General features: G+C 39.6%; 5 protein-coding genes and 1 long non-coding RNA gene across 6 annotated transcripts in view; 3 read left to right on the top strand and 3 right to left on the bottom strand.

Moving 5' to 3' along the window:
• The window catches only part of LOC117992787 (uncharacterized), a 37,424-nt gene that overhangs the window by 2,973 nt on the left and 11,728 nt on the right, over positions 1-22,723 (bottom strand). Inside the window, exons 2-3 of the mRNA XM_034980503.2 lie at positions 567-668; positions 27-174 (exon numbers count right to left, since the gene is read on the bottom strand). Coding sequence (XP_034836394.1) covers positions 27-174; positions 567-661 — 243 coding nt within the window. The 5' untranslated portion in view covers positions 662-668. The remainder of the gene's footprint in view (positions 1-26; positions 175-566; positions 669-22,723) is intronic.
• Positions 1-22,723, bottom strand: part of LOC138403908 (uncharacterized) — a 108,553-nt gene that overhangs the window by 75,460 nt on the left and 10,370 nt on the right. The window lies entirely within an intron of this gene.
• Positions 1,199-5,034, top strand: LOC117992788 (uncharacterized). The gene is made up of 5 exons (XM_034980504.2): positions 1,199-1,311; positions 1,882-2,029; positions 3,296-3,419; positions 4,229-4,414; positions 4,866-5,034. The coding sequence occupies exons 1-5, from the start codon at positions 1,241-1,243 to the stop codon at positions 5,030-5,032; spliced, it is 696 nt and encodes a 231-aa protein (XP_034836395.1). The 5' UTR covers positions 1,199-1,240; the 3' UTR covers positions 5,033-5,034.
• On the bottom strand, positions 6,278-15,596 carry Lamtor1 (Late endosomal/lysosomal adaptor, MAPK and MTOR activator 1). The gene is made up of 4 exons (XM_034980506.2): positions 15,387-15,596; positions 13,624-13,769; positions 11,618-11,819; positions 6,278-10,833 (listed from the first exon to the last, which is right to left on the bottom strand). Exons 1-4 carry the CDS (start codon positions 15,492-15,494, stop codon positions 10,741-10,743), a joined length of 549 nt encoding a protein of 182 aa, XP_034836397.1. The 5' UTR covers positions 15,495-15,596; the 3' UTR covers positions 6,278-10,740.
• Positions 16,255-20,524, top strand: LOC117992883 (endoplasmic reticulum-Golgi intermediate compartment protein 2). Its single transcript, XM_069506036.1, has one exon. The coding sequence runs from the start codon at positions 16,352-16,354 to the stop codon at positions 17,507-17,509; it is 1,158 nt and encodes a 385-aa protein (XP_069362137.1). The 5' UTR covers positions 16,255-16,351; the 3' UTR covers positions 17,510-20,524.
• The window catches only part of LOC117992919 (serine-rich adhesin for platelets-like), a 145,313-nt gene continuing 143,964 nt past the window's right edge, over positions 21,375-22,723 (top strand). Inside the window, exon 1 of the mRNA XM_034980638.2 lies at positions 21,375-21,805. The gene's annotated coding sequence lies outside the window, so the exon portion shown is untranslated. The remainder of the gene's footprint in view (positions 21,806-22,723) is intronic.

Raw genomic sequence — 22,723 nt, 5'->3', positions numbered from 1 at the left:
AAAATTAGTAAAAGTCATCATCATACCTCATTTCTACTCCATCCTCCTTCTTTGCCAGGAGGCAGGCGTGGCATCTCCCCTCCGGAGTACTGGGGACATCTGCAGTCCGGAGGCCGACTGTGCTGCATGCATGCTTGGTAGAAGGCTAACTCTTGACCAGAGAGTTTTGGAACCCTACGTTATGTAAATTTAGTGATCTGCTCTAATGTTTTGAATTAATTTTCAATATAAATACATAAAAGGAAAAGTTGACTGACTGACTGATGCCCGGTTTCTGAAGTCGCCAGTTCTCATTAGCTATTGATTCAATAAAGTTAAGTATATGATAAAATAAACGTCGGTTAACTGTCCACGCGTTTCTGAATACAACAATAACTATGAAACCGATAACCAGTTCATTATTCTGTCCAATCCAATCCGCACATGGCCAGCGTGGTAGACTATGGCCAAAACCCTTCTCACTTTGAGACGTGCTCTGTAGTGAGCCGGCGTGGGTTGATCATGAATGGTAGGTACCAACTTATACCACAGCTTATACTTTTGTTTGAAATAAGAAGTTCGCTTACTCAGCTAGTCCTCCGCTCGAAACAAGGCCAGGAGTGGACCCAGGCAAGTTGGGCCAAAGGTAGTCCTTTCTGTATATTGTCAGGTAATGGTCCATGATGTACCTACTAAATTTGTTTTTACTACTAATTTGCTGTCCTTACATATTAATTAACTGTAATTTTGTCTAAGACTAATTAAAGCATTGCAAAATATGTGCAAAAATTATGATTGCGCTTATATTGCTTTGTTATGGCATTTTCAGTTTGATTAATCATAGACACCTCGGTTTTAGATTTTTAGCAATTTAAATGACAATTTGTCAATTTTCGGATGATAGTAAAAAAGGTCGACGATAAACTTTGTGTTGTGGCACCCGAATAAGAGATAGTGCGCACTACGGAAAATTTCCGTACGTTTTTTTCCCGCAAAATCTGTGAACTAGATGTAAGTGCGCGCACTATGGAATTAATTCCGCACCGGATTTTGATAGATTAATTTTGATCAGATTTAAAACGCACCGCAACTGTGGTGCGCGCTGGACCTAAGATTTTTTTTAAAAATATTTTTGACAAAATGATCCTGACAGTAGCCTTTTATTTTTTGTACACTTTCTAAATTGTAAACAAACTTGAAATTGAGTAATAAAAATAATTGATTTGCTGTGTGTCTGTATAAATAAATAATTTTCATAAAGATGTCTGTGTTCGACGGCGAGATAGATTTCCAATCCGTTTACATGGTGGACTATGTGAAGAAAAATAAACCGTGAGTTGTATGATTTACTTATCCATCATCATCATCATCGTCATGATCAACCCATCGCCGGCCCGCCCACTACTTACCCACAAACGCGATCATGTAGAACCCAATTACATGGGGCACTAATTATACCTACATTATTATCTTGAAGTTACCGAAACTGCCTGTTCTTTAATATAGCAAAGTGTTATGACGTGATGTTCTTCACTCGTTTACATAAATAGTAAAGTAATGGCCAACTACCAGCTATGCAATGAGACGATTCCTCGTTCTTTCGAAGTTAGTAAAAAATTTAATATGGCTGTTAGAGTGGTGCCTACGAGGTACTTGCCTAGGCCGCTCTCGACAATTAATCCGCCTCTGGGTTTAGGCCATAGTCTACTACGCAGGCCCAGTCAGTCCGTTCATCTGCCTGTCCGTCAGCGAGCTTTCCTACCTTATCTCATGAACCGTAATAGGTAGAGCTGAAATTTTCACTGCCGCTGCAACAACAAATAATAAAACTGCCAAAATGGAATGGACAGAACCCTTCGTGTGTGAGCCCGACTCGTACTTGACCGAGCTTTTTTCTCACAGCAAAAGTCCCCGCCGCAAAGCAGTGGACGACGATTGCCTCATCGTGGGCCTCAGCCGGGACTCGCTCAAGGCGCGGGAGCGGCCTCGCGCGAGTCCCGACGTCCTCTGCCCCGTCAACTATGAGTACTACAAGAAGGCTGTTGAAAGAGTTATATCAACACTTACCTATAACTTCATCATGATTTTTAGGGTTCCGTACCTCAAAAGGAAAAACGGAACCCTTATCACTATGTTGTCTGTCTGTCTGTCTGTCGGTCTGTCAAGAAACCTACAGGATACTTCGCGTTGACCTAGAATCATGAAATTTGGCAGGTAGGTAGATCTTATAGCAGACATTAGGGGAAAAATCTGGAAACCGTGAATTTGTGGTCACATCACAAGAAAAAAATTAAAATGTGTTTCGAACAAATATTGCTATTTTCGACATTCAAAGTAAGATTGCTTTACAAGTGGGGCATCATATGAAAGGGCTTTTTTACCTGTACATTCTTAAACAGATTTTTAATTATTTTTATACATAATAGTTTTTGATTTATCGTACAAAATGTCGATAAAATACAATTGTAGTACGGAACCCTCAGTGGGCGAGTCTGACTCACACTTAACCAGTTTTTTTTTAATTTTTTACTAGCTGATGCCCGCGACTTTATCCGCGTGGATTTTCGTTTTTCAAAATACCCCGGGAACTCTTTGATTTTCCGGGATAAAAAGTAGGCTATGTATTAATCCAGGATATAATCTATCTACATTCCAAATTTCAGCCAACTCCAGCCAGTAGATTTTGCGAGAAAGAATAACAAACATACATACACACATACGCACAAACTTTCGCCTTTATAATATTAAGTGTGATTCAGACACAAGTTAGCCCTTGACTGCAATCTCACCTGGTGGTAAGTGACGATGCAGCCTAAGATGGAAGCGGGTTAACCGAAGAGGTATGGCAGTTACTAATAAACCCATGCCCCTTTGGTTTCTACACGGCATCGTACCGGAACGCTAAATCGCTTGGCGGCATGGCTTTGCCGGTAGGGTGGTAACTAGCCACAGCCGAAGCCTCCCACCAAACCAGACCAGAAATTATAAAGTTCCAAATCCCTACCAGGAATCGAACCCGGGACCTCCCACTAATAAGACACAGCGCTTACCACTGCGCCAGGGAAGTCGTCAATCAACTAGGTATATTGAATTACTTAAAACGCACATATAGGTTACTCCGAAAGGTTAGAGGTGCGTGCCCGGGATCGAACCCCTTATCTCCGAAACTATGACCATTCTCCTTCCTCATTTCCGAAACTACTGAGCCTAAAATTTCTGACTTCACTCAGTCTGTTTGCGCTGACCCCTAGACTTAAAATTTCACAGACCGGCTTTGGAAAAAGAGGTTTTCACTAAATGGTTTGTGATTTGATAGTTTGCTGAAGATCACCCGAAGCTGACCAACAAATACATGTCAGAAGACATAGATCCGATACCCATAGACCATGAGATTCAGGATCTGAAGAGAACTGAATATTTGACTAAATACTGCTCAAGAGGTAACCTCGATTGATTTTTAGGGTAACTACCGACGAGACCCTATAGCTTACACTAGCCTCCACTGTCCGTCCGTCTGTCCATTCGTCTGTCTATCAGCGGGCTGTATCTCATGAACGTAATAGTTAGAGAGTTGTACCTACTAGTAACCCGCCCCAATTTCGCACGGGTAGCTTATTACAATTTTCGTAGGGATCTCTATTTAAAAAATAAATAAAACTTGGGCTATGTTACTCAAGAATAATGTAGCTTTCTATTGGTGAAAGAATTTTCAAAATCGGTTCAGTAGTTCCAGAGATTAACCCCTACAAACAAACCTACAAACTTTAGCTCTTTATAATATTAGTAAGATAACAAACAACAACAAAATTTTTGAAATGGATTTTTCCTTTACTTATGCTATAGCACCTATCTACCTGCCTAATTTCATGATTCTAGCTAAATGATTCTAAGGAGAAGTATCCTTTAGGTTTTCTTGACACGATAGACGGACAGACGGACAGACAACAAAGTGATCCTATAAGGGTTCCTTTTGAGGTACAGAATCCTAAATATTAGATATAAGTACCTATCTAATGTTAGGTACGTATTTCTTGTTTGAAAGTACGGAATCCTTAATGTGCGAGTCCAACTCGTAATTAACCGGTTTTATTGCCGCATTTTATATCTAGCATCATCATTTTATTCCATCCTTACTAAAATCGTGAGTGCTTGGGATCGAACCCCCGACCTTACGAATAGGAGGCGAACCTCTAAACCACTACGCTATCACGGCATCATTGATCAATCTACTTCCGCTATATCTTTGTAGACCTACCATTCATGTCAGTGAACTTAACTCGGAGAGCCCGCGCGCTGCAAACCCTGCGTCTGCCCGATGACGTGTACATCCCAGACACCAGCCAGAAGGGCTCCTACAGGCAGCCCAAGCCGGAGAAGTATGCGGAACCACCGGCTGCCATGTCCATGAAGCCTAAGTTTGATAATTCCTTACAGAGTGAGCAATTTTTCAAAGCTTTTTAGAGTTCCGTGGTCAACATTATAGTTTATACAAGGAACCAAAAGCTTAATTTGCTATAATCCACTGGCACAGATCTGTATAGTGCAACATTGGATAAGTATGCACCGCCTAAAGGGCTAATTTTAGGGTTCCGCACCCGAAGGGTGCCAACTGCCAATGAGACCTTCAGTAGGCTGCAGCAGCAGCTGTAGCCTTTATCTCGTGAACCGTAAATGTGAATTTCTATTGCTGCTATAACAAAATAAAAATTTCAAAATGGCCTCCATGAAAATAAATAAAAATTAAGTTTCTAGTACGTTGGTACGGAACCCTTCATGTGCGAGTCCGACTCGCACTTGACCGACTTTTGTTAGAGTCAAGTGCATTGGCACTTGAAGATAAGATGAAAAACTTTGCTCTACCTACCTATTGGATTTTCGTTTCCCAGAGGAGCTTGGTCGCATCCTGCGCGTGCGCACTGGGGACACCAGCTATGACGTCACCCACGGGCTGCTGGCGCGCGTGGTGCTGGAGAGAAGCCCCTTCGGAGCGCCGCGCGAGGAGCCCCGCTTCCCGCGGTGGAAGAACCCTTATCTTTACACTTACAGGATCTAGCACCTACTTACTCTCAACCTATCTATTTACCATGCTGAATATATTATTGTTGTTGCTTAAATGTGTTTTCTTTTGAGGTACGTGAACGTCAGGATGGCCGGTGAGATCCTGGAAAACTGATGAAATATCTTCCAAATAATTGTACCTAAATTGTACTATTTAGTACCTACCTTTATTAAGATAATTAGTACCTTGATCAATTAAATAATAATTAAAGAATCTCATACACCGGCCATTCTGACGTTAGGTTCGCCGTTGTGTTTTTGTACCTGGCTTATAGCTACGATTATCATTCTAAAAGTTACGTAGATAAATTGTACCTAAATAGTACCTACCGAAACATCCAATGCATAATGAAAATCTCACCAAAATTGCACACAAAATAATATTTGTTTCCGCGCCATACAAATATTTAAGGCTCCCCCACACAGGCGCGTTATTATAGGATATAACAGCGGAGTCTTCGGCGATTACGCACTGCATCCGAGTCATCAGAGTTCTATCCGTCATCCGTGCATACCAGCGATTATCTACGACATATGTCATAATATATGATAGGCAAACTAGAAACAAAAATAAGCTAGCTACTCCTGCGCTCCGCCTCTGGAAGGTGCGAAAGTCATTTGTGGGAATGAGTGTAATATTTTATAATAAAATTCCACAAGCAATTTTAGACTTGCCTTTACACAAGTTTAAAAAATGTGTTAAAAGTATGCTCCTAAAAAAAAGCATATTATACAGTCGCAGACTATGTAAACGATAAAAAAGCTTGGATTTGACTCGCTCCAGCAATGCACGGGGCTGCAATGGCTTGTATAGTACGGTATAATAACATTGTAAATTGAAAAATTAAAAAGAGCAACCGCCGAGTTTCTTGCTGGTTCTTCTCGGTAGGAACGGCATTGCGAACCAGTGGTAAATTAAACCTGACTATTCATAAGCACTTTTAAAAAGTTTACATGAATAAAAAAACATTCTATTCTATTCTATTCTATTCTATTCTATAAGCTCCCATACAAAACAAAAAGTATTTTCACAGATTCGGATTCGGATCGGACGAGTGCGTAACCGCCTATAGTAATAGAGTTCCGTTAGGTTGGCACCCTTTGGGTACGGAGCCCTAAAAACGCTCATGGGACACCGTGAAGGGCGTTAATCTTTCATGACAGGTTTTTTTATAACGTAGGCCTAGACGAAGATTTTCTGAAATTCCACTTGGACGAAGTCGGAAATAAAAACCGAAAATTATAATACAAATTTAATCATTTATTAAGGTACATCTATAATGGCGTATTATAATAATCAACACATTAGGATATAATTCGCAATTTAAACAAACATTCAATCGTATTCAACATGCATTCTTAAATAAATAGAAAGACTCGCATCTGATAGTTTCGTCTATTGTTATTTGCTTACAGTCTTCTTGGGCTGCTTTTCTTGTAATTTTTTTTTTCATCTTACTCGCTCGGAAAGGAGTCCTTTGCCCTTTTAAATCTGCGTGGAAAGTATTAATTTTGCTCGCTAACATGCTATACTTATATTTTGTACAACTAGTCAAGGTTAGGCAGTTGTCCCACGTATTCATTTCTATCAGCAATCCCAAAAATTTACAGCTGCGAGGTAAATTTTTGTTAGTTATCAACTTATCATTAATTCTAACTACAAAATCAAATAAAAAATATTATGGTAGGTAGTTAAATAAATAATCCCTCTCAATAGTTTTCTCTGAGGAAATCGATTAAGAGTTGAGTAATAACATTGATATGACTATAAATAAGGCTTAAGGTGTCTTCACACGGACGTTTTAAGGTAGCCAAAGCACCTGAGCTGTGCTGCGCTGCACTGCAGGGCGCGTCACTTCAGGCCGCGCGTCGGTACCTATCGCACTACAACTGCAGAAGTGGCAGCTTGCGTCACTTCTATACCCGTTCGTATACGAGCAACAACGTCGCAAGATGAGCGACAGTGAAGAGGGGAAGGGGGGAAGCCGATATCCTAGGGGTTGGGACTTTTGAGGATATACTTCTAAGAGGAAAGAAAAGTATGTCGTTTATGGATTGTGACGTCATTAATCACCCTCCATACAGCGTCACGTTCATGTTAAATCTTATCTTTTCTTATATATATATAAAAGGAAAAGGTGACTGACTGACTGACTGACTGATCTATCAACGCACAGCTCAAACTACTGGACGGATCGGGCTGAAATTCGGCATGCAGATAGCTATTATGACGTAGACATCCGCTAAGAAAGGATTTTTGAAAATTCGACTCCTAAGGGGGTGAAATAGGGGTTTGAAATTTTGTAGTCCACGCGGACGAAGTCGCGAGCATAAGCTAGTATAAATAAAAATCGTAATTTTTTTCAAAATATGAATTCTAGCTACCGCTGAAGCTGTGGTAGCCTAGTGGTTAGGACGTTCGCCTTCCAATCGGAGGTCGGGGGTTCGATCCCGAGCACGCACCTCTAACTTTTCAGAGTTATGTGCGTTTTTAAGTAATTAAACGCTTTAACGGTGAAGGAAAACATCGCGAGGAAACCTGCATGCCTGAGAGTTCTCCATAATGTTCTCAAAGGTGTGTGAAGTCTGCCAATCCGCACTGGGCCAGCGTGGTAGACTATGGCCAAAACCCTTCTCACTCTGAGAGGAGACCCGTGCTCTGTAGTGAGCCGGCGATGGGCTGATCACGAAGCTACCGCTATACATATCATCACATAATTTTATTACTACAGTCCAAGATCCTATTGAAGTACAAAAACTCTATCAAAACCACGTTGATTAGAAACTGAAAATTCGTCAGCAAACGTCCGTGTGCACCCTTATTATCACATAGCATAATAATAAATAATCATTTCAATACATCTATAGAAATATCATAAAAATGATTCAGTCATTAATGATGGTTCTATTAAAATTCAAATATTAGGGGAGCCAAAGATGCTAAATAGGGATTTACTCGAGCGTCGTGGGGACGTATTGGATTGTGAAGATTAGGTGCTAAAAAGAAAAAAGGTTATAAATGATATAACCCCTTTCCTTGGTGGGGAGAGCGCGTACAGGTTTTCAAAAATGTAAAGAAAAATATAGTCACAAAGAAATACTCGAGCGCTTTAGATAAACTACCACTAAAAACCAGCGCTGCAGCTCGCTGTAGCATGATGCTGAGTGGGAGACCTATATTTGGTCACACATGACACTTTAATTAGAATATTTTACCTTTAAGTATAATTTATGATGTAGTAGTTAATTAAATGAGTTTTCAGTTTTATTGTAGTATTCATAGTGATGTAGTGATCAAATAAAAAAAGTTTTCTTTCTTTCTTTCTTTCTTTCTTTCTTTCATTACCACTTCCCACCAGGTCTAATTGCAGCGAAGCGCGAGTCTATAAATTAAATAAAAAAGAAAAGAAAAGAGAAAATAGAACCAAAAACATTTATCGAGCGCGTCAGATATTGAAAAGGGATTTTAAGTGAACTCTCAACTAGCTCCTATTCAAAAAACTGACGATTTGGACGCAACCAAAAGTCATGCCTGATTTTTGAAACTTTTTAACTCTCCCATTTCCTTGTCACGCTCAAATTGTCAGATCAATGAAATGCACACTTTTCTGCATCTAATTAACTTGCCTTGTCTTAATCTGACGCGCTCGAGTAAATCACAAAATCCCCTCTTGGGCTCCCCTACCAAAAGTTTAGTTTCGGATGAACTGAAGCGAATTCCGCGCGGGAACCGAGACGCAAATTGGGTATTTCCCTACTTTTGAATTTGACAAATATTATAACTTTATTATAAACTAGGATAAAAATAATGATGTACATACACTGAAAAAAATATTAAAATCCAACAAAGATTTACAAAGTTACAGGCATTTTAATTTTGGAGTCGGAGGGTCTTCTATCCCTTTCTCGCAAAACGAAAATTTGTATGAAACCGCACGAAGCTACTATGGCATTAGTAAGGTGTGACGTCAAAATGCTATATCGCTATCTCTGTCGAATCAGAAATATTTAAATGCGTATAACTTTTTTATTATTTGATCGTTAGTTTTTTCAGTTCACGTCATTATTTTTATCCTAGTTTATAATAAAGTAATTTAAAAAATTGGAGTCAAATACCCAATTGGCGGCTATCGATTAGCCACCCCCCAGAGTCCGGTTGTCGCGGGGGTGTCCAGATGATCGCGAGTCCACCTTCAAGACGCACGTTACAAAGTCATCTAAATACATGCGCAAACTTCAATATCAAAAGAATTTATATCTACATACAAGTTTTATATTTCACATAACAGATGGCGTCAGTCGTCAATCAAAAACACACGAATATTAAATGAGTTAGGCGAAAGCACAGTTTAAATAAGGGGTATAAATAAACATTTTAACATACTTTCCATTAATACAAATTGTCCATTTTACACTGGTTTTTCCGCCTATTTATATGTACACAATCTCATTCCAAGATTTTAAGGGGGTAAGGGAGTTTTTAGTCGCTTTTTTCATGAGTTTTTGGCTGTTTTATACAAGAAAATGGTAGAATAGCGGACAAAATTAATAAATAAAATCTATCTTATCTGTAGATTACAGATAAGAGTTTCAGTTTCAGAGTCAAACTAAACTATACATACGCATGTAGACTACTAGGTGATGCCCGCGCCTTCGTCCGTATGAGTTTCGATTTTCAAAATTCCCTTGGGAACTCTTGGATTTTCTACGCTATAAAGTAGTCTATGTCCTTCCCCGGGAGGCAAGCTATCTCTGTTGGTACAGAGATAGCTTGCATCCCGGGGACTTTGACAAAATTTGGCCGTGAAAAACTAGCAGACAGACAGACAGACTTTCGCATTTATATTATTAGTATGGATATGGATGGATTCATTCCTAATACATACTTGAAGCAAATGCCTACTTATCGCCATCTCACTTCGATGGCCGAGCGAGAACGAGTCCGCAATAATTTGTTAGTCGAAGTGGGATAGTGGGGCCGATTCTCTTTTACATAATCTCTAAGCAAAACTAAATTAACAGATCTAAATCTAGTGCTATCCTTTTCCGCAAGCAACATTATGGCAGGGATAGCAATAGATTTTGACGTGTCATTTTAGTTTAGTTTAGAGATTGTGTACAAGAGAATCGGGCCCAATGTTTGCCTCAAGTAGATTAATTTCATTAAGAGCGCTCTATCCATACTGTTTACCTATAATAATATGTAATATATATTCATGAACGTAACTCGGCAAATACTCCGGTCATTGAAATTATTTTAAGGGTTTATTATAACAATTGGCGATTGTTGAAAAAAAAAACAATTAAAAGAATTGAACAATCAATTGTCAAATTATTCGTCTTTGCAAAAAAAAATCTAATAAAAATCGACAATCGATTGTTCAATACATTCATTCATAAGTCGAATGCGGAACGCACTGTCTGGAATGCATAAATCGAAAATCTAAATCAATTACGCATTCGATTTTCTATTCATTCCCGCGCGCTAAGTAAAACAATTGATTGTTTACCAATTATTCAATCGAATAATAACAACAATCGAATAATTCGATTGTTATTCCAATAAATTGCCCATCGCTAGACTCGATTTATTTGACTCACAAAAACTCCCCTTTCCCCCTTATTACCCTACTTTAGTCATTCATTATCTCCCGCAGTGCCTCAGTACCGTTCGTCCTCGGACATCGAGGCGGTGCTCCGCTGCTACGGAACCCGGAAAGGCACCACCAGGTCCTCGTGGTGCTCAACTCGAAGCTCCGATATGGCAGACGCGGCTTTCTTCACCGCGTTTGTTATCTGGAACGGAGACAGCATACCTAACTAGTGGTTCACCCCGAACTAAGACCTCGCCGTATCCTATAATTCCATAATCCCATAACAGCGCCATCTATTAACATTATTGTGAACTTATGTTAAATTTTTTTTTTTTTTTTTTTTTTTTTTTTCTGATTATTCTGAAATTCTGATTATTTTGAAATTCTGATTATGAGTATTATGTTCTATTTGGATGTACATATTATTTTGTATTTGTGTAATTATTGTAAATAATTTGTGGTTAGATCACACTAAAAAAATTAAAATGTGCTAATGAACAAATAATAATTAGTACTTTCAATTTTCAAAATAAGATATGAAAAGGACCTGTATATTCTAAAACAGATTTTTATCTATTATTATGCATAATAGTTTTTGATTTATCGTGACAAATGTCGAAAATATCGGTATAATATAAACCGGGTTTTCATTTGGCAGGTTTTTGCACTTTTTGGTCCAGTAGTTGGCAGGATCATGAATTTTAATCTGGTCATGTACTGATGTAATAAGTTTTTCTAAACATATGTGTGTGTTGATATTTAAGTGCTGATGGAGTTCCGATATCTGCAAGAACCATGGCGCGTTTCAAAATATAATTTTGAGCTCTTTGTACAATTTGAATATTGGAGTTGTATGCTGTTCCCCAGAGCTCTATGCCATATGACCATATCAGCTTTATTATATTGCCTTGCAAGATTTAAAACGAAAAACGTGGGGCGCACATGTTTGGATTTTAATGTATCTAGCTTCTAGGGAGTGTACTCACCAGCTCCTTGTCACTGTGGGTGAGAGGTGGTGCCACCAGCACTTGTCGGCGGATGGCGGGCGGCAGGTCGGCCAGCAGGCGCGCCGGCGTGGGCGGGGGCAGCGCCGCGGTGGCAGCCCTGGCGGTGTACGCTCTCACTCGCTCGCTGTACGCGCCTGCTTCTAGTGAGTAAGGGCCTAGGGCTCCTACGTCTATGACATTTCTGTGGAGAAAATTAACTTATGCTGACTTTTAGGTTTCTTTACTTCATAATGGAAAACCTAAACAAAATCACGCACAACGCGACAGGGTCTCTTGCTGCTGTTCGGGAACGTCCAGCAGGTGTGTGTTCACTATGGTCTAGAGCTACACTACAATACAACTCACGTGGCAGTCTCGTGCAGTATTCTGTTGAGCGCGCTCTGCTCGTCAGGCTTGCGCGGCGGCGTGGACGCGCACGCCGTGGGCGACGGGGTCTGTTGCTGCTGTTTGTCAACTTCCAGCAGGTGTGTGTTCACTATGGTCTAGAGCTACACTACAATACAACTCACGTGGCAGTCTCGTGCAGTATTCTGTTGAGCGCGCTCTGCTCGTCAGGCTTGCGCGGCGGCGTGGACGCGCACGCCGTGGGCGACGGGGTCTCTTGCTGCTGTTCAGGAACTTCCAGCAGGTGTGTGTTCACTATGGTCTAGAGATACACTACAATACAACTCACGTGGCAGTCTCGTGCAGTATTCTGTTGAGCGCGCTCTGCTCGTCAGGCTTGCGCGGAGGCGTGGACGCGCACGCCGTGGGCGACGGGGTCTGTTGCTGCTGTTTGTCAACTTCCAGCAGGTGTGTGTTCACTATGGTCTAGAGATACACTACAATACAACTCACGTGGCAGTCTCGTGCAGTATTCTGTTGAGCGCGCTCTGCTCGTCAGGCTTGCGCGGCGGCGTGGTCGCGCACGCCGTGGGCGACGGGGTCTGTTGCTGCTGTTTGTCAACTTCCAGCAGGTGTGTGTTCACTATGGTCTAGAGATACACTACAATACAACTCACGTGGCAGTCTCGTGCAGTATTCTGTTGAGCGCGCTCTGCTCGTCAGGCTTGCGCGGAGGCGTGGACGCGCACGCCGTGGGCGACGGGGTCTGTTGCTGCTGTTTGTCAACTTCCAGCAGGTGTGTGTTCACTATGGTCTAGAGATACACTACAATACAACTCACGTGGCAGTCTCGTGCAGTATTCTGTTGAGCGCGCTCTGCTCGTCAGGCTTGCGCGGCGGCGTGGACGCGCACGCCGTGGGCGACGGGGTCTGTTGCTGCTGTTTGTCAACTTCCAGCAGGTGTGTGTTCACTATGGTCTAGAGATACACTACAATACAACTCACGTGGCAGTCTCGTGCAGTATTCTGTTGAGCGCGCTCTGCTCGTCAGGCTTGCGCGGCGGCGTGGTCGCGCACGCCGTGGGCGACGGGGTCTGTTGCTGCTGTTTGTCAACTTCCAGCAGGTGTGTGTTCACTATGGTCTAGAGATACACTACAATACAACTCACGTGGCAGTCTCGTGCAGTATTCTGTTGAGCGCGCTCTGCTCGTCAGGCTTGCGCGGAGGCGTGGACGCGCACGCCGTGGGCGACGGGGTCTGTTGCTGCTGTTTGTCAACTTCCAGCAGGTGTGTGTTCACTATGGTCTAGAGATACACTACAATACAACTCACGTGGCAGTCTCGTGCAGTATTCTGTTGAGCGCGCTCTGCTCGTCAGGCTTGCGCGGAGGCGTGGACGCGCACGCCGTGGGCGACGGGGTCTGTTGCTGCTGTTTGTCAACTTCCAGCAGGTGTGTGTTCACTATGGTCTAGAGATACACTACAATACAACTCACGTGGCAGTCTCGTGCAGTATTCTGTTGAGCGCGCTCTGCTCGTCAGGCTTGCGCGGCGGCGTGGTCGCGCACGCCGTGGGCGACGGGGTCTGTTGCTGCTGTTTGTCAACTTCCAGCAGGTGTGTGTTCACTATGGTCTAGAGATACACTACAATACAACTCACGTGGCAGTCTCGTGCAGTATTCTGTTGAGCGCGCTCTGCTCGTCAGGCTTGCGCGGCGGCGTGGTCGCGCACGCCGTGGGCGACGGGGTCTCTTGCTGCTGTTCAGGAACTTCCAGCAGGTGTGTGCGCTCGTTCACTATGTTCTCCTGGAAATGTGAAAGAGAGAATTTAATACATGTGTTGAATAGGAAAAGGCTGATCTATCAACGCACGCTAAAAGACATGCAGATAGCTATTATGACGCAGGCATCTGTTATGAAAGGACTATTGAAAATTCAAACCCTGAGGGGGTGAAATAGGGGTTTGAAATTTGTGTAGTCCACGCGGACGAAGTCTATACAAATTAAATAGTAAATTTAATAGCTAGTAAATTTTAAATCCACAAAATGACAGTATTTTGTCATTTTTCTCAGGGCAGCAGACTCCGACAAAGTGAACTAGAGTGAGGGAACTCTTGGTTTGATGCTGAATCGACAATATGTCAAATATTAGACTATGAGTGACATGAAATCAAAGAAAAAGATGTGCTTCATAGGCTACCTAGTGTCAAAATGTAGCAACATTTGACGTCTGTCAGTGTCAGCCTTGACGTTTTGTTACAAGTTCCCTAACTGTCGTGAACTGCGACTCCAGTATCTTTGTTTTGCTTTCTTATTATGAAAGGAATAAAGGATTCTAAATACTATCTCATTTGGCAGTGGGTCAGTAAAATGGCTGACATTGTTTTCGAAGTTTTCCCGTTACTTGTACTATAAGACCTACCTACCTGCCAACTTTCATGATTCTAGGTCAACGGGAAGTACCCTATCGATTTTCTTGAAGAGATGCAGACATACAGTTGGACAGATAGACAATAGCTTAAATTAAAAATAAATGATCCTATATGAAGTTTTAAGAATAAAAATGAAACAGGTAAGTATTTATTCATATTAAATGTACCAAACAATTCAACAAACACTAATTTAAAAAGTTTTCAAAAAGTTGGGGTTTGCACAGTACCTTTTTCAGGCCGCACAATAAAGAGCATAAAATCTGCTATTTGATATTTTAAGAATTTTACATACTCAGTGACACTTGCATCATCAAGATGAATCTAATGAATAATGAATATTTATCAAAATCGCTTAAGCCGTTGAATAGTTACCAGAGGACATAGGAATGGACATACATACAGGTCAAACACATAACTCTCCTTTTGGACTTCGTCACAGTCGGGTAAAATTGGGCTAACTGTAATATAAAAGAAATAAGAATAGTTCTAGCAAAGTCTTTATGTTAGTGCAAAGTGCACACCACCAATGCAATGCATAGAGGAGCAAGTAAAAACAATAAATAACAAAGTGTGCTACAAAGAAAAATATTATTCATGCAATAACAATATGTTAATTGCATTTATATGTAAACGATTCTTCGTTCTACTTATATGGATAACATAAAAAATAACACAGTAAATATGTAGGTATGTGGGTTACAAATCGTCGCGATAAGCTGAGATACCACATTTCCAGGTTCATAAAAGAGATAAAAATGTCAGTCAACTGGGAATTAACGATAACCATACCATTGTTATGTTGTTGTGAACTTATGATTACGTTTGCCATTTCCCATATAAGTACATCGCACTATATTCACAATAGTATATGTTGACGTTATCTAAAATAACTAGCTATGGCCTATGCACATGGGCATAGTATAATTTCATTAATTTCCTATAAATCGCGTCAAACGTGGTGTTGTTCAGGTGAATCTATTAGTTTTATTACCTGGGGATTGGTGTCTTTCTGGCAAATGCTGTAGCAGCAACCCATGACGGCGCTCCTCAGCGAACCGAAGCATGAACGCCACACACATTGCTCGCCGTTCGACTGCATAAATATTTTGTTCTATTAGTCACGTTATAAATAGAAATTTTCAATTCACCGTCAGGCGTCAACATTCAACAATTTTCACTTTGCTTATTTTGCATGAAACAATTTTTTTGACACTGACAGTTGACTTTCGACATTTTGATTATTTTGATTGATTCCACATTTTTGACAGACGTCAACAGAACCTACATAAGCTACATAGATAAGCAACATCTCAGATTAAGAATCAAGGTAGATTTGGCATTAAAATAATAATACCTTGTTAGAGCAAGCTAGGTGTATAGAAAAGCTCTGAAGAGTGATAGAGACGTAAACACAGTTTTTTGTCTTTGTCATAGTTTAGCTTTTTTGTTGGGCACGTTGTGGTTTGTGCCCAACAAACCTCTGTGATAGTAATTTATTGCGAATATTACGAGTTTTTATTTAGTTTTCTGTTTTAAATTTAGTATTGAAGGTGTGTAGAAGACATTTATGTTGCATTGCTGTGTAAAAGTTGTAGCGAACGCAAATTATGAAACATAACCTTTCATACGTAAGTATTATTTCTTTTGTTGTTTTGTCCCTTTCGGGTATACGCGTTTGACAATTAGTGTCCTTACTCTTAGTCTGAGGTATAGTCTGAGCATAGATTATCTACTATATTACTAGAGTATCTATGAGTCTGAGTATCTATGTTGAGTATAGACTAGTATCTAGTAATCTGTGGGTGCTGTCAACTCATAATCAAAAACACGTCAACAAATACCTACCTACCGTATGATTTTGATCTCTATGGATTTTGATTTTGGAGTATTTTTGGAGGTTGTTCACTTTTATGGTGTTTATTTTTATTATCAAATCAAAAAATTCTTAATTAAAAGATGATTCGATACCGAGGAAAGAAAAAGGTGATAGACAAGGTGAAGGAACTGGACGTTTTCTCAAAAGTTCCCGAAGAATACGTGGACAGTACGCCGGTCGGTGGCACCTTTTCTGTGATAACGTTTTTTATAATAATGTGGCTGGTTTACAGCGAAGTTTCATACTTCTTAGATAGCAATTTAGTGTTTAAATTCGTGCCAGACACGGATATGGACGAAAAGTTACGAATTAACATAGATATCACTATCGCAATGCCTTGTTCAAATATCGGTGCTGATATTTTGGATTCGACGTCTCAGAGTGTTTTTGGGTTCGGAGAGTTGCAGGAAGAGGACACTTGGTGGGAGTTAACTCAGGAACAGCAAGACGCTTTCGATGCGGTGAAGTATATTAACTCTTATCTAAGACAAGAATATCATTCTATTTGGCAATTGCTTTGGAAGAAGGGTCACGGATCTGTTAGAGCGACGATACCGCCGAGAAAAACTAAGCCAAACCGTCGGCCAGATGCTTGTAGACTTCATGGAGTCTTAATACTGAATAAAGTAGCTGGTAACTTCCATATTACTCTTGGAAAAAGCTTGCCTTTACCCCGTGGCCACATACACTTAAACATGCTCTTTGACGATGTCCCACAAAACTTCAGCCACAGAATACACAGACTCAGTTTTGGGAGCCCCGCAAATGGCATCATATACCCACTGGAAGGTGATGAAAAAATTGCAACAGAAGAAAATATTTTGTACCAATACTTTATAGAAGTTGTTCCTACTGACATTGATACTGCATTCGAGTCAATAAAAACGTTTCAGTACGCCGTAAAAGAGCTTGAAAGACCAATAAGTCACCATAAAGGCTCTCACGGAGTCCCAGGACTATTTTTCAAGTATGACATGGCAGCGTTAAAAATAAAAGTTTACCAGGAAAGAGAAAACTTACTTCAGTTCATGCTCCGTCTCTTTTCCATTATCGGTGGTATTTACGTAATAATTGGTTTTATTAATACTATAGTGTTGGCTGTACGGACTAAACTCTTGTATTCTCCTGAGCCAGATAGGTATAAAAAGTCAGATAATGCTAGGTCTACACCTGTCGCAGGCAATCCTTTGTTAACACCAGCAGATCTGAACGTACCTTTAGATTTATTGAGACAATGACACTAAGGACATTTTGGTCATGTGTGATCTTTGATTTCAAGTGTTATTTATCAGCAGGTCTACTTATATTATACTGTCAGATTCCTAATACAGGGTGTAACCAGAACGCTAGCAAAAACTTAGCGTCAGATGTTTTATTTGCAATATATATTGTGCACTTTTATAAAATGTAGAATTTTTAAAAATATTATCGAGGTTTTTTTTGGTGTTATCGTCTGTCTTCGTTTTTGCTAGCGTTCTGGTTACACCTTGTATGTTTTTGGTTTACTTCTGTAATTAACTGAGATGACATTATATCACTGACAACCTCCCTGACACAACGGTGAGCACTCTGGTTTTATAAGTAGGAGGTTGCCGGTTTGATTCCCGGCAGGGGCAATTTTGGGAATTTATGATTTCTGAAATGTGCCTGGTCTGGTCTGGTGACAGGCTTCTGCCATGGCTAGTTACCACCCTACTGGTAAAACCGTGCCACAAGTGACAGTGTTCCAGTATGTTGCAACTTGCAGCTAGTGATGTGCCGGATCATTACATATGTAGATTCGTGGATACAGATCTGGAATTTCATGCTTCACAGAACATATTATTTCGACTTGCATTGTGTGGGTAGATAAAAAATAGCTTCTGAAATGTAATAGTATTTTATTTCTACCTAATCATCTACTAATAGAATTTATTCTATGTATGTATTAAAAATTATTATTCATTTATTATTATTCTTGCATTCCAATATAAACTAGCTTACGCTGGCGACTTCGTCCGCGTGAACTACACAAATTTGAAACCCCTATTTCACATTTTCAAAAATCCTTTTTTAACGGATGCCTACGTCATAATAGCTATCTGCATGCCAAATTTCAGCCCGATCCGTCCAGTAGTTTGAGCTGTGCGTTGATAGATCAGTCAGTCAGTCAGTCAGTCACCTTTTCCTTTTATATATTTAGATTATTAAACAATTATTTATATATTTTTACAATATTGAAGCCCCGTTGGGGCACAGCAATTTTAGTAGGGAGACGGCGCTTATTAATCGTCAAGTAGATAGTCATTAATCTTGTAATAGGCTTCTTCGATTAAGAATTTTTTAATGTATTGATGAACGCTATATTATTCTCAAATTTTTTGATGTTGTCTGGAATTTTATTATAAATTTTCGAACACATGGAGTTGGGACCCATACTGTGCATTTTTAGTTTAGTTTAACTAATAAGGTAAAAGATCCATCTGTAAATGATCTGCCAAAAAGTAACGGATACAGATCTTGTAGATATCTGCAGATACGGATATGGATATCTGGTACATCACTAGTTGCAGCGTAGAAACCGACAAGGCCCGCTTCCACCTTAGACTGCATCATCATTTACCACCAGGTGAAATCACAGTGAAAGGCCAATTTGTAATGGAATAAAAAAAAGGTTCTAAGCTCTGTGTAAACAAGACTACAGTATGCTGAAGAAAGTAATGTACATCGGGCTTTAGAAAGAGGCAGCGGTTTTGTAAAGCATTGTTTCTGTCGTTAGACTGACAAAACATCACATAGGTATTGAGTGACAGAGACAATGCTCTACAAAGCGAAAATGTCATTCTAAAGGCATTATTTTCTGCTGCGTAGGTACTGTACTTATTTGTTGCATATTAGGGCTAAATAGTTTAAGCACAATGATTTGTTAAATATTTTCTGTATATAAGTAACTGTAAGTGATAGATGTTGACATTTTACACTTTTATAATGATTAGTTTGTTTAAAATTATGAAATTAATTTATTTTGAATTTCTCATCTTAATTTTACTGTGGTAAGAGCACAACATTCCATGGTTGATGGTACAATACAAGTCCATAAAAAGTTTTTGCGTTATGCGCGCACATACAGACAAAAATCGATAATGATGTTTCCTCCGATCCAGTTACAGTTTTATAATAAGTATAGATTAATTTTGTTAGGTAGGTAGGTACAGTGAAATTATAAAATAGTGATGTGCCCTTTATTTTAATTGGCTCTTTATTAGAACGACTCAGATATCATTGCTTTATAATCTAGATGTGATATCTCGTAACTGCAGTGATTGGGCAATGTTATGTTTTTGATACAGTAATTCAGTATTTGACCACTAGTCAAATCAGTAACTTTTTATCAAACGTCAAAACGCGCACTTAGTATGCGAGCTACTATGAAATATTGAAATGTGACGCCACAATCATTTGACGTGCTTTTTTTAGTTTAATCGATAATTTTAAATGTTTATTACACTTAAAACTTACAAAGGGCGTGGATTTTACATAATATTTTGGAAGACCCCCTATTTAATAATCACTGAGAAATAATTTCTTTTTGACACAGGCAAATACCCAATTCACAAAAAAAACTGATTGTTAGTGACCTCTCGTAACTAGACTAACACGCTATGTAATAATTTTTGTCCATTTATTATGCAAAGGAGGAGAATTATTATTAGAGCTAGCGCGCACCACGGTGTGGTGAGTTGCGGTGCGTTTTAAAATCCGCAAATTAGAAATTTTATCTACCAAAATCCGGTGCGGAATTAATTCCGCAGTGCGCGCATTTCTATAGTTCACAGATTTTGCGGGGGAAAAACTTACGTTTACCGTGGTGCGAGCCAGCTCTTAGACAGGAAAGGCATTCCATACTGGGAGACGCATTTGAGGATTCAGAAGTACTTGTAAAAGTTTATTTGAATATACAATGTCAATATTTTTTCTATTGTAGTTATGAGGTGCCACATCTGCGGTATGAATCATTTATTTTATTGTTACTTATATCCTAAATATTTTCCATTTATAATTTCAAAATGCTGGGCTAAATACTTTTGCTGTTTGAATTAGGTACATAAATAAATCATGATCTGGTAACCTGTATTTTTTAAATAAGAAAATTTGACATTATTTATTTTATTTTCTATTTAATTAATGTTATCTGATATTGTAATGTTTTATATTTGAAATATTAATTTTTGTATTAAATTACTGTAATAAATCAATGAATTATTGCAACGTTTTGTAAGATTGTATTTTTTGTTAAATATCTGCCTTTCATCCATTTGACATGAATAATAAGTAATAACAGCTCATAGGTACCTAACAGTATAGAATGAAAATAAAATTTGTTACCCTTTTTACAGTAAGTATAACTTTAATAATTTTAGAAAAAACTCATAATAGTGAAAAACAAAGACAGGTGATAAAGGAAAAATTTGTGATTATTGGAAGAACTGGTAAGCCAATATTTTTAGGAAAGCGCTTATAAAACTACTATGCTTAGAAAAGCATAGGTTTCTACTTTCTACCTAGGTCAAAAGCCAGAAAGCAGTCTAAAAAACATTTTTATCGATTTACGTACCCGAAGGTTGCCAACGGGGACCCTATTACTAAGACTCCGCTGTCCGTCCGTCCGTCTGTCTGTCAACGGGCTGTATCTCGTGAATTATAATAGGTAGAGACCTGAAATTTTCACAGGAAGTGCCATTATAATAAAAACTGTTATTTCTTGTACGATAGTACGGGACCCTTCCTGTGCGAGTCAGACTCGCACTTGACCGGGATTTTTTGTCTAAGTCTAATAACATGACAGATATACTGCCATACCTGATACCAGTAATAATTAAACAGGAACTGGTTTGCAGGTGAACACTAATTAGTTTTTATCAGGAAAGGAAAAAGTTTTCAATTTGTCGCCGAGGATGCGGAATTGAAGAAGGGTGAGTCTCGATTGGTGATTGGTAGATTTTTATTTTCTCTTTCACGCTTGTATGCAAGGGAGATATGCGGTCTCGTTCGCGCGGCACTGTCGTTTTGTTCTTCGAAGCGCCGACGGATGACGGCTGAAACGCGTTCTACCAAGCAAGTGAAGTGCCAACCATTCGCGCGGCGGCTTCGCCCCCCCGATAACGTGTTATCGCGTCCCGTAATAAACCGACATCCGAAAAAGTTTCCCCCAACTTAAAACTTGTGGCCCATCACTAAAATATTAACTCCAATCAAATAAACAACTTTAGTGCGGTGATTTCGAGTGAAAAAATCGTCAAAGTGCAATAGTGAAGTGTTTATAATTTTTTTGCAATCTCAATTTACCGTTTCAATTGAACGTTACTGTTTTGTTGAACAAAAAGCGCGTAATAGCGTGTCGTGGACGCAAGAGAGGGCCGTATATGGTTAAGTTGATTCTTCGGGCTGGCGTCCACCGGTGAAAGTAGACCTTTGTTGAGTTCATAAGGACACGGGCCGATCGCAACTCCAACTAGCACGAAACGACGCGTTTCACGTATAGTTGCGAGAGGAAGGTGAGTGGCTTTTTGCTTTACTCTTCACAACTTCACAGGTACAGTTAGCTTAGCTGATGTAGTAAAAAACTACACAAAAAAACTACTGATACAACTGAGTGAAATGAACTGTACGGTTACCTACTTTACAATCTTTCACTCTGCGCACGCACATCACTCAAAAAAAATATGATTATTATTTTATTATCTGTGTCCAATCCAAATTCCGAATACAAAGTTGAATGACGTTTTAAAAGATCGTTCAAAAATTTCATTTTGACGTCACATCTCCGAATTAAAAAAATATGAATTTAGGAATTCCTAACAACACGGCGAAGTTGACGTTTTTTTATAGGTAATCGATTCAAAATTTGCCCTCAACTCCAGCTGAATGTGCTGAACGATGCCATTCATGTTATGCATCGTTGGCTGTAGGTCAGTGCCCTATTGCCTACCTGTTGACTCGAGCCCTGCTTAGCCGGTTCTCTACACTGCCTGCGGGCTAAATGAAAAAATATGACAGGTTTCTGAGCATACATTGACCAACAATCGGTTTCAAAACTAATGAGACCATCCATATTCCTTAACTAGCTGATGCCCGCGTGGATTTGGTTTTTTAAAAATCCCGTGGGGTCTTTTGATTTTCCGGGATGAAAAGTAGGTAGCCTATCCGTAGTAGCCCGTCCCCAGGATGCAAGGTATCTCTGTAAAAAAGATTTAAACGGATGATTCTTTACAGAGATGGCTTGCATCTTGAGGATACGGGACAAAAAAAACCACGCGGAGGAAGGCGCGGGCATCAACTATGTAGATGGAAGAAATAATTGAATTGAAAAGAGCAACCGTTGAGTTTCTTGCTGGTTCTGAAAAGCTAGCAGACACACACTTTCGCATTTAAAATATTAGTAAGGATTTGAATAAAAATATTTCTATTCAATT

Source organism: Maniola hyperantus, chromosome 22 (assembly GCF_902806685.2).
Source record: "Maniola hyperantus chromosome 22, iAphHyp1.2, whole genome shotgun sequence".
NCBI lineage: Eukaryota > Metazoa > Arthropoda > Insecta > Lepidoptera > Nymphalidae > Maniola > Maniola hyperantus.
Note: the sequence above shows the minus strand (reverse complement) of the source record. Positions and strands in the feature narration are given on the sequence as shown.

Excerpts from the sequence above, each read along its gene's own strand:
- LOC117992788 (XM_034980504.2), top strand. The coding sequence starts at position 1,241 with ATGTCTGTGTTCGACGGCGAGATAGATTTCCAATCCGTTTACATGGTG. Across the intron at positions 3,420-4,228 it reads GACTAAATACTGCTCAAGAG|ACCTACCATTCATGTCAGTG; the intron begins GTAACCTCGATT and ends ATATCTTTGTAG. Across the intron at positions 4,415-4,865 it reads GTTTGATAATTCCTTACAGA|AGGAGCTTGGTCGCATCCTG; the intron begins GTGAGCAATTTT and ends TTCGTTTCCCAG.
- Lamtor1 (XM_034980506.2), bottom strand. The coding sequence starts at position 15,494 with ATGCAGTCGAACGGCGAGCAATGTGTGTGGCGTTCATGCTTCGGTTCG. Across the intron at positions 11,820-13,623 it reads ATACTGCACGAGACTGCCAC|AAATGTCATAGACGTAGGAG; the intron begins GTGAGTTGTATT and ends TTTTCTCCACAG. Across the intron at positions 10,834-11,617 it reads CCCACAGTGACAAGGAGCTG|ATAACAAACGCGGTGAAGAA; the intron begins GTGAGTACACTC and ends TCTCCGTTCCAG.
- LOC117992883 (XM_069506036.1), top strand. The coding sequence starts at position 16,352 with ATGATTCGATACCGAGGAAAGAAAAAGGTGATAGACAAGGTGAAGGAA.